The 11,778-nt window shown below is 42.6% G+C and overlaps 1 protein-coding gene across 1 annotated transcript; it reads left to right on the forward strand.

The window, feature by feature from the left end:
- Nucleotides 1–2,474: 2,474 nt before the first annotated feature.
- LOC117047224 (40S ribosomal protein S3-like) lies at nucleotides 2,475–3,320 on the forward strand. Its single transcript, XM_033150126.1, has one exon. The coding sequence runs from the start codon at nucleotides 2,507–2,509 to the stop codon at nucleotides 3,236–3,238; it is 732 nt and encodes a 243-aa protein (XP_033006017.1). The 5' UTR covers nucleotides 2,475–2,506; the 3' UTR covers nucleotides 3,239–3,320.
- The last annotated feature ends 8,458 nt before the right edge of the window (nucleotides 3,321–11,778 follow it).

Here is an 11,778-nt window from a genome sequence, read left to right on the forward strand (position 1 = left end):
TCTGAAAGAATCAGTGGTGTGAGTCCAACAACAGCAGCAACAACAACAACAACAACCTGGATTTGGCAAATGTTAATGTATATGTGTGTCCTTTTTTATTAGGATGAGGATGATGTGTGAGTCAACACACTAAGTCTACCTGTTAAGTGCTGCAATCCTGCCTGCTTTGCAGCTCAGTACACTAGATGCAAAATAACTCCTGGCATGGAGAGCTGTAAATATACAATTACACACTCCCTCCTGAGCAGTGAGAAGCACAACACAGTTTAGTTTCCTTTGAATGAGAGACTGCTGTAGAAGTATGGTGCTTCAAAATAATTGTTTAGTTTATAAATATTCAAGCACACCCAACTGGACTCAAGCAGAGTCTTAAAAACAGGCGGATCTGCTAAGCCTGCATCAGAGTCTGAGAGACTTCAGGTGATTCATCTTCAAACATCTCTCTCTCTCCCACTCAGTTTCCAAACTGAGAGAATTGTAGCCAGTTTTCTGCACATTCACATACATACCCTGCTGGAAGCAAAATACAGGACTACATGGATTTTTCTTTGATCCAACAAGGCAATTCTTATGTTCTTAATACTTATGTACTCTAATGACTTAATTATCTTAGCCAACATCTTGAATACTTGCTGCTGCGTTGATTCTGTATGTATCAGCTACACTGTCTGCCTCTTCCACTTGAACACAAGAGCAAGTTGTGAGTGAGAGGAAAAAATAAATAAATCAGCAAGGCCTTTTCAAGAAACCTGATCGAGTAAAACAGATTTGCTCACTTTCCCTCCCTCTACAGTGCTGGAGTGAATGCGAACTTGCTGTAGCGTAAAGATTGGCTTGTTTTTAAGCCCTCTTCCATTAGCACTTTCCCTTCTTATATGCCGGTGCTTCTAGCAACCTAAGAGCAAAGATCAGATACATTCCAAAACTGGCTGGCAGACCAATGTTACATCCTCCTATATTTAGCCAAATGGGGGAAACCAGCAGAAAGTCCAGCATCTTTTCAAAAAAAGCTACAAGACGTTTTTTAAAAGCTTCCACATTCAAGCGGTCTCCACATGCTCTGGGCCTTAGAAAACACTGCATTGCTCTCCATTTCATACTAGCAACAGGCACTAAGGAATGAGCTGCATTCTTCAGAACAAAAGACTGAGGGACTCTAGCAGAAATTCTGGAAGTGGCATCGCTTATAGTGGGTGAGATGAGATCGCTTTGAATTTCTAATCTGGCTCACAACTGGAGGAAAATCACTTCGAAAATCCTACTACTTCTCTTCTGCAAAGCATCTCCAGGCTATACTGTATCCATTTCAAAGGGAATGTCAGCAGGAGCAGCTCACATTGAAATGGATAGAAAGAAATCGCTGTTGCTGGCTAGTCTGAAACCTTACACATCTCAAAGCAAGCTGGAGCTTCAGACTAATTCCAACAGATTTTACAATTTACCTACTTGTGCCGAGCGCATGGAATCCTATCAAGGCAAAAACCATGTTACTTTGGACTCAGTCTCAGCCCCCAGAGGCTTACCCCCTACAAGGACAAGCAACTGACAGAAACAGAAAAACTGATAATTCCATATTGTGCGTCAGAGGCGTAGCTAGGGGGGGCGGGGGCACTGGGCACCACACTGCGGGAGGGGGGCAGCACTTACTTTCCTGAAGTTACAAGCAAGGAGATTCCAACTAAACATCAGGAAGAACTTTGTGGCAGTATGAGCTGTTTGACAGTGGAACGGTCTCCCTTGGGAGGGTTGTGGACTCTCCTTCCTTGGAGGTGTTTAAGCAGAGGTTGGATGGCCATCTGTCACAGGTGCTTTAGCTGAGTTTCCTGCATTGCAGGCAGTTGGGCTGGATGACCCACAGGCTCCCTTCCAACTCTACAGTTCCATGACTTTCCATTTTGTCATTCATTCCCAGCTGGCAACTTATGAATCTATTAGTTTGTGACTCAACCTGAGGGGCACCTGCAGCTCTGTGGGGCAACTCGCTTGATCCAGCAAGCTATCCCTATGTTCCTATGTTAATGGTGGAACCAGATCAAGACCAAGGCCCTCTTACTACAGATACTCTCACACACCATAGATTTCAACACCTACAAAGATGAGTAACGCGTTGCTTATTTTTCTTCTATTTTAAAAAAAATTATTTTTTTAAAGATTTTGCTTTTGAAATGGAAGCTCCCTTGGGAATTCTAACAAGTTAAAAGGCAGGAATAATACCATATATAGAAGTAGTGGTGGCATAGCCATAGGACTTGCCAGAAGCTCCCTTAAGGGGCATAATCACAGGGCCCAGGCCTATCACCCACCTCCACCCCTTGATCCTACAGTAAAACTCCTTGATGACCAGGGCAGAGGCGTAGGAAGGTCAGGTGGTACATGGTGCGGAAAATTTCTTCTAACCCCCCCCATTGATCCCCCCCCTGCAAAAATGGTTTTACGTGGTGCCTGCCCTATAATCCTCCGTGGTGGCAGAAGCGGCCTCTTTTCCGCCCGGTTTGCTCGGCTCAAGATGGCGGTGCAGATCTCCAAGAAGCGAAAGTTTGTGGCTGATGGCATCTTCAAAGCTGAACTGAATGAATTCCTGACTCGGGAGCTGGCTGAAGATGGCTACTCTAGTGTGGAGGTCAGAGTTACCCCAACCAGGACAGAAATCATCATCCTTGCAACCAGAACTCAGAATGTTCTGGGCGAGAAAGGGCGACATATTTGTGAGCTGACTGCTGTTGTCCAGAAGCGGTTTGGCTTTCCTGAGGGAAGCGTTGAGGTGTACGCTGAGAAAGTGGCCATGAGAGGGCTGTGTGCTATTGCTCAAGCAGAGTCGCTGCGTTACAAGCTTCTGGGGGGCCTTGCCGTCTGTAGGGCATATTACAGTGTCATCCGCTTCATCATGGAGAGTGGAGCCAAGGGCTGCAAAGTGGTAGTGTCAGGAAAGCTCCGTGACCAGCGAGCCAAGTCCATGAAATTCGTGGATGGCCTGATGATCCACAGTGGAGACCCCGTCAACTACTATGCTGACACAGCTGTCCACCATGTTCTCCTCAGGCAGGGTGTGCTGGGCAGTAAAGTGAAAATCATGCTTCCCTGGGACCCAAGCGGGAAGATTGGCCCCAATAAGCCCTTGCCAGACCACGTCAGCATTGTGGAGCCCAAGGAGGAGATCTTGCCCACCACCCCCATCTCAGAGCAGAAAGGCACAAAGCCAGAACAGCCCCCCGTGCCGCAGCCCGTCCCCATGGCATAAGGGGTTTAAAAACATCTGGAACAAAGAGTTTGGTGTCTTGTACAAATATCTCTTTAATAAAATCAGAAAAAGACAAAAAAAATGGTTTTACGTTATTTCATATTTTCTTACAAAGGAATAATATGCATGAAATTTCATATACAGCTATATAATCCCTAGCTTAGTAAGATAAGACCTTTGGAGCAGGCATTTTTTTTAAAAAAAAAAAGTTTTTTTTTAATGAACTGCCCTAGTAGGGCAGTAATTGTTCCTTGATAATTTGTCACCCCCTCCATTATGGAACATGGGGCGGTCTGCTCCCTACGCCCCCCCTTTGCTACGCCCCTGGACCAGGGATATGGAACCTGTGGCCCTTCCACTGTTGTTCTACTCCAGCCCCAAGCAGCCAATGGTCAGGGATGCTGAGATTTGCTGGGGCAGTTTCGCCATCCTTGGGCTAGAGGGTGTTTCTTTCAGGATTCTTGCAGAGTCCTTCTGGGCTGCAAAAACCCATGGAAGTCACTTCCTGTGACTCAGGCTTCCAATTAAGAATCCTTTTGCCCCTTTCCTTTGTACTACTGGATTCCTTCTTTGAACATCGGTAGCACCGTTTGGGAGGGTGACATTGTCACTGACTGCTCAAGTAACAAATTCATTGCTTGGAGAAACAATGGGCATCCTAAGTATGATATTACGACTTGAAACATTGGCTGGTGACATCAGCATTATCTCATTGTTCACCGGTGGCAGATTGCTGTGTTGTTTCATTTAACTAAAAGCATGGGAGTTAATTAGGGGTTTACCAAGATAAAGGATTAATTGCAGTAGCTTTCAGTAGGCACAGCACAAGCAAATGCTGCAGAACCTCTCCCAGCACTTCTCTGCCATGCTGCACTTGAATGTACTGTATTACTTACAGTCGAGAGGTTAGCAGTCTTGGTGACTTGCCTATGACCAATTAATATAAATTGTCATCCTTTTAGATGAGATACTAAATTGATCAATGATGCTTTTACTGGAGAATTTATTTACTTTGCAATTTTTGCAATGAAGGTTTATATCTCTACTCACTGGCTAATGTGTTTAACTGTTATGGGAGATAATGGATCCCCTCTTATTCCCTTCCCCCACCCAGAGAGAGAGGGGGGTGGTATTTAAGTCTATGGCAACCCTTAGGTTCCAATTTGTTGCAAAGCCATAGTTTCAGCCAGTGAATAAGCAAGGTGTTAAAAGCTCAAGGCTGCTATCAAGTTGGGGAAAGAGACAACTTGGAAAGTTGGAGGGCTGAAGATGGACCGTCAGCGAATGTATGGAGAGGATGTGTCAAGGCCAATAATCCCTTCTGGATTGTTGGTCAGATATGGCCAGGTTCAACCACATGCTTGTGCTGTATCCAGATAATCCGGTATTGACCTGTGGTCCAATGTGCTCTAAATTGTTCAGATGCTGTTGCTCTGAGATTCTGTACTTGGTTGATGACATATTCATTAGCAGTATTTTATGGGTTTATATTTTATGGGTTTGTGTTGTGTGTTTTTCAGATGCTCTGTTTCAGATTAATGAATATAAATGTGTTGTTGTAAGACTCTATCTTTAAATTAAGTTGGTCTGCACTGGCCAATTAGTTACACCATTCTCTAACTTATTTATTTTTCCTAAAAGGGTATGTTAAAATTATTCACAGTGCAACAAAAAAATAATCATATTAATTATTAGTCTTGGCCACTAGGGGGCTATAGGGAATCCTCTTCAGAATTTTTGTCTGTTCTAATTCCTGTTGCTGGCACCAGCCTCCCCTTCTTCCTCCCATCTGTTTTGACCAGGGTGGCCTGATAAAAACTGTAACAAGATCTCTCTCTCTCTCTCTCTCTCTCTCTCCTTGTGTGTGTGTGTGGCCATAAGCTGTTTTCCACGACTAAACTATTTGTGCCTCGAGGTTTTATTTTCAACTACAAAATATGTTTTTTATGGCTTTGGCTAGTCTAATGTTTGTATCTGTTACTGTCATTCCTATGGCAACTGCGTTGTGCTATTTAGTTTTTGAAATGTATTTCTCCCATTAAAGACTCTAAAACAACCCACTTACAGCCACTACAGTAGTCCACTACATGTATTTGGGAGCACTGCTGTAGGATTCCTGGCAGGAGAGTAGCCCTGTTCTCCCATTGCTAAAGAGTTTTCATTGTACAGCCTATATTCTTGCATAGCAAGGTCATATTGACCCAAATTAGGCTTTAAGGCAACTGAGCACTCTAGAGATTCTTTATACACTGCCATTTTTAGCTACCTTTTGATTATTTGTATCTGGATTTTTTCATAGCCTTTTGAAAACAGTTTCTTCTAAACCTATTCTGATTCTTATAAACTTTGCAAGCAGAAAATATTGTAAATATTATTTGCTTTTTTACATTATTGTGCTCCATGCATTCAAACTTTATTCTGATCCTTGAAAAAGTCCGGTATAATTCCGCACAGGGTTGTATCTATCTAACCTGACATAAAGAGTCTAGTCCATTGATTTCAAGAAGTGCACTCAAGAGGTATGACTTCATTGGATACTTAGTGTTTATCAGTTTGTGCACTGCATCTGTTTATTTATGGAGACAAAAAACTGCATATTGCGCTCAAACTGTGTTCTGTAGTACTCATCATACATCTGGATTCTCCCCTCCCCCCCCCCCCGTCTTTAATAAACCTGTTTTTAATCTCTATTTCTGCATCCATTCCTTTCAGGAATGCAATTTCCATTTTCTCTTTTGAAGATACTGTTTAGAGTATCCGATATAAAATATGATTATGACTATCTGATTTATATCATTTTAAATAGTATTTATACTCTTACCCATAATACTCTCTTTCCACACTTGTAAGAGATGGTAAGATTTGGTCCTTGGTGGATGCTGGTGGGGGGGATCTTGTTTTGATTGTACCTCTTTCATCTTTTTTTGCTCTTTTCGTTACATTCTTCCCTTGGCCCGTCTTTTCTGTTTTTTCTGGGTTATGTTCTAATTAAGTTTTCTTACTTCATCTATTTTTCTCTTATTTTTTTCCCCCAGGTTCAATCCCCAGCACCTTCAGCTAGGTCTGGGAAATATTCCCTGTCCAAAACCCTGGACAGTTACTGCCTTTCAGTGTAGACAGTTCTGAAACAAATGGGCCAGTGCCTGGTCTGATGCAATATAAGGCAGCCTCACTAAGTTCCTAAACCTTTTATCTTATTTTTAAAGTGTTCCTTTTTCATTTGGGGGCTGGCTCTATTTTCTCAACAATGGCTTCACCCTATATCCCAGCACGTCAACTAAAGTCTCTACGTGTGATCCTTTGAAACCTGAGGAATTTGTGTTTCTCCATAGGAGATGGCTGCCTATTCCAGCATTGGATGATCCTCAAGGTCCCTTCCAACTCTAAATGATTCTGTGATTGATAGCATTGGTGGTGATTCTATTATTCCAACCAAGAGTCTCTACAATATATGGGTCCTCCCTCCCAAAATACTCTGCCTTTTATAAAGACAGCATTTAGCATATGGTTGGCATCCGCCTATCTCAAGAGACAATGGAAGTGTGTGCCTTTGCTGGTGAAGGCAAACCGTTGGAGAGTTATAGCGCCTGCTGTGGCTGTAAAGACTGATACAAGAGACACATGTTTTGTTGCAGCTGGAGCAGATGCAGGCATCCAGTTGTTCTGCTACAGGTGCACTATGGTGTTTCTTCTCTGGGTGGGGCTGATAGAGGGAACCTGGAAGTCTCTTAATAGCTTTTAAGCCTCAGAGGGTGTCAAGGAAAAGAGGAAGAAGTCACAAGAGAATTGTTCCAGACCCTTCGCATCCTGGTCATTACCTGTTTGATTTACTTCCATCCTGACATTGTTACAGGACTCTATACACAAAAATGTCTAGGCACAGAAATAGTTATTTTTCCTTGTGCCATCAAACTGTTGAATTTGTAGTTGTGTGCGGAAGGGAGGTCAGTTGGTGGTATGGGGTTCCTTTGTTGTGCTGTTGTAGCGTGAGGGGAATAGTGTTTGTATGAGGTACGTTTTCCTTACATTGCAATGTAGTCGAAGCAAAATTCCAAGTATGATTGATACTTGACCAATAGAATTATTCCTATTCCTAAGGAAGTCAGAAATGGCCTCTTAATGGAAGAGGAAGGGAACTGGTGAGGCATGGCAGGTGGTAGATGAGCAGGCTTCTCTGCTCTGATAGGGAGATGGAGAGAAGGGAATGCAAGCTGCTTCTGAAAAAAAAATCAACAAGCAGCTGCCCAAAGCTCAGGGAGGGGGATTTGGAACCCCAGGATGCTGTCAAACTGCATACCACTTTATTTTCCTCTGCATGTCCACACAGAGGCAGTCTTGCAAACAGTATGACAAACTAGACACTCTTTCTCTTTCTTTACTTTTGAGATCTGCCATGGCAGAAATGCCTTGACTTTCTGATCTTTATGCGTAAGTGCATTATGAGCGTTCCAAAGTTTCACTACTGGGACATGTGATGATGGAACATGAGCTGTCGATACCATTAGCTATGGGGAATTAAGGAGCCTGGTGCAGCAGACCCACTTTTCTATAGAATTGTTTTCAAATATGTATACACTACCAAAAATGTCCCAGTTTGCCTCCTTAGTATAGCAGAGCTCCAAGTGTGAGGCACTAGCATGGATTGGCCTAATGCATGCCAGCTTTAAAATGTTATGTGCGAATCAAGGTGAGCTTCTGCCTTGAGAGACCCTCTTTGGTTGCCCCAATATGGAAACTGAAGCTTCTGAACCAGTCCTCGGTTTAAGCTCGCTCCTTACCTTGTAGGGCGATTCTTCTCTACAGAAAGCTTCAATCTAGAAATTTAGATAAGACATCCAAAACTCATAGCTAGAAAAGACGGAGTCAGCTCCTCTGTAAAGTTCCAGGGATCCAGTTACTGCCAGAGCCCTGACATCCTGTGGCATGCCTTCTCTTTATAGAAGCCGTTGGCTCGGTGCAGCTGAGAGCAGATGGTCATAATGACTTGGCTGAGAGAAGCTGTCAGCACTGATCCTCCAGTCTCACATGATTTCAAAAATGCCACCTGGGGAGTGCAAAGTGTCTTGCTGCGTGCATACTAAATTACTGTCCATGCTGTGCTCTGTGACCATGGCACCACAGAGCGTGTACCAGGTACAGTTCCTAAAGGTTATGCAGCATTCTGATCTAGGTTGTGTGATTTTCCACATCAGTAAGATGGTACTGGGTCTCCCCAAGCCCATGTGGGTTTCATGCATTTCTGTAGGAGGATATGCACACATGCTTGGTGGAGGTTCATATGGCAAAGGTTTGGGCTGAATTCTGCATGCATTTAATGATCATTCCAGATTTGTTTTACCCATTTTCACTATTCTGAATTAGGGACGCGGCTGGCGCTGTGGTCAAAACCACTGAGCCTCTTGGGCTTGCCGATCAGAAGGTCGGCGGTTCAAATCCCCGCAACGGCGTGAGCTCGCATTGCTCCGTCCCAGCTCCTGACAACCTAGCAGTTCGAAAGCATGCCAGAGCAAGTAGATAAATAGGTACTGCTGCGGCGGAAAGGTAAACAGCATTTCCGTGTGCTCTGGTTTCTGTCATGGTGTCCTGTTGCACCAGAAGCAGTTTAGTCATGCCGGCCACGTGACCCGGAAAACTGTCTGTGGACAAACGCTGGCTCCCTCAGCCTGAAAGTGAGATGAGTGCTACAACCCCATAGTCACCTTTGACTGGACTTAATCATCCAGAGGTCCTTTACCTTTACCTTTTTTTTTTTTTTTACATATTCCTGAATTATAGGCTCATCCAAATAAACCTATTTATTGAGCATTGACATTCAATTGATTACAAAGAAATTAGACTATGTCTGTTCTGTTTCTTTTGTATGTTTGACTTTAAAGTTCTTTACTTCTTCAAACCTAAAAACAAAAATTACATATTTTGAATACAGAAATAGTAACAATGAGATTGTCCTGATTACAACAAAAACTGAGAGAAAATAATAATCCTACAAAATTTTACAACTGAGATTAATAATTCCAAAGTCCAGAACTATGATAAAATATATCCTATCAGTTTTCCCTTTCAGCTCAAGGAACTATATTGTAAATTGTAAAAAAAAAAATAACCTCTGGTGTGTTATAAAATTAAAGGTTTCAAGTGATTCTTGTTTTGTTTGGGGGATGCTTAACATTTTTAGTTTCTAACAAACTAAAGGGGCCAGGTTTCTGGCCCCGGGGGTAGAATAACATGGATGTTTCTGTCACAAAGACAGACTTGCTCTTCCATCACATATTTAAAAAATACTTTCCACCTGTTATTGCGTGAGAAAGATTACAACTAAGTTACATTTTAACACTTAAGTATTATATACAACTGTGAAAAGGATACTGTCTTAACCACAAATTGTTTCATATGTACTCTTCCTTGAGGAGAATGGGGAAATCCATGTAGAAGTTGTCCAACTGTTATTGCCCACAAAATAATTTGATAGGGTGGTGATGTCCCATGAGTCTTCAATGAGTCCTTTAAAGGCATCTTGCTGATATGGAGTGTAGAGCTCTGTGTGGTGTTTGGGGATGATTGATGTACCTGGTTTTAGATTTTTCTTCCCCCTTTGCTTGTTTGGGTTATGAACTTACTCCATTCCTCCTTCAGAAAATCTGTCATCTTCATCATCGTCTCGCTCATCTGAGAGCATATCTGGCAATTGCCTCTAACACTGTCAGCAGCCTCACTGACTCTTTAATGTTTCATGCTGCGAAGGTGAAGGTTCCTCTGTTGACTATCAATTTAAAAGAAAAACCCCACTGGTACCTAAAGTTTACTTATTGCAGCTGAAGTGTGAATGGATGGAGTTCCCTGCATTTCCTTAAAGTTTCAGGACGAAGGTCATGCAGGACAATCGTTAGCTGGGGTTAATATGCTATACTCTGCTAGCTGCGTATTTTTTTGCCTTTGCCATTTCTCTACTTTGTTGTTTTTTTTAGATTGAATAATAATAATAATAATAATAATAATAATAATAATAATAATAATAATAATAATTTATTTATACCCCGCCCATCTGGTTGGGTTTCCCCAGCCACTCTGGGCAGCTTCCAACAAAATATTAAAATACAATAGTCCATCAAACATTAAAAGCTTCCCTAAACAGGGCTGCCTTCAGATGTCTTCTACAAGATTTATGTTCTACTTAAGTTTACTTTTCTTCAGCATCTAATCTTTTCCTTTTATTTTTTCCCCATCACTCAGTGGAAGAGTGTTTGCTTTGCATGCAGAAGATCCCTGGTTCAATCCTATGGCCATTTTGTTGAACTTTTTTCATTCTCTGCTCAGAGCAAATACATCTTCCAGACTGTTGTTATTTTGCAGATGGGATTCAGTTGCACACTGCCAAATTCAGGTTGTACAAATGGAAGTGGATTTGGCACTCTTATGCAACAAACCTGCCCCCCCCCCCAGTCAGTAATTTTGCAGTAAGGAAGGTAATGTGAAAATATGCTGAAAAGGGTGGGGAAACAATTGCTTTCTGTGATATCATATAACTTCACTGCAAACCAACCAGAATGAAGGCTGAATAAACAGTCAACATCATCTAACCTCCCCACAAACTTTCTGCAACTTAATCAGAATAAATGCTTGATAACAAAGTCATCAGTAAGTGACCAAAGGCTCTGTAGCTTGAACAGGGAAAGTATAATAAGCTGGCTAGAATTAATGACTGTTTCTAATAGCATTACTCAGTCATCTCATACTTCAAGCAGTCCCTAAGTGAACCTACAAACACCAGAAAAATCCATGTAAACAAATTGCAAAGTTAAGAGCACCAGCTGCATCATCAGCTCTTTAGTGTAAATATGCCTTTGGGCATTGAACTTTTGTTTTCCTTCTGCTCAGTAGCAAAGCATAGTGCAACTCTTCAAGCAGTCACAAAGCATGTTCTGCAAACAGAATGTCAAGGTTTCATCTGTTGTAATCCTGCTAAGTTTAACAGGAAGAGTGAACAGTGGCAACCTGCGAGGCAGTGTTACAGGTGATAGGAAGAATGAGGAAGAGGCTGCTAGATACGCCTAGCTCAGAGATGGGAGGCCTGTGGCCCTCCAGTTGTTGGGCTTCAAACTCCCATCAGCCCAGGCCAGCATGGGCAATGGTTGGTACCAATGGGAAGTGGTGTCCAACAAATTCTAGAGGGCCATGGGTTCCCCATCCCTATCCTAGCCAGTCCACATTCGTGCACCTGTAGGTGCTGAAGGCAAAAATGCTCTGATTCCAGCCCAGCCTTGCATATCTCTCCAGTAAGCTCATGGGGCCTCACCTTCCCCATGGGCCCTGTTCAGTGGTGGTGTCCTCTTGCTATCTCTTCCTACTAATCACACCACCTCACTAGCAGCTCCCCCCCCCCCAAAAAAATATAGAACATTTGACTTCCACAAGTGGTATGTATCCAAAGCTTCTTCTTTTTTTTGAAATGTACAAACACCCTCCCCATAAATTCCATCCATTTCTACAAGTGGATAAGGCCTTGGGAAAGTCAGACCAGTCACAGTGGATGCCCAAGAGAC

Source organism: Lacerta agilis, chromosome 5, assembly GCF_009819535.1.
Source record: "Lacerta agilis isolate rLacAgi1 chromosome 5, rLacAgi1.pri, whole genome shotgun sequence".
NCBI classification, from domain to species: domain Eukaryota; kingdom Metazoa; phylum Chordata; class Lepidosauria; order Squamata; family Lacertidae; genus Lacerta; species Lacerta agilis.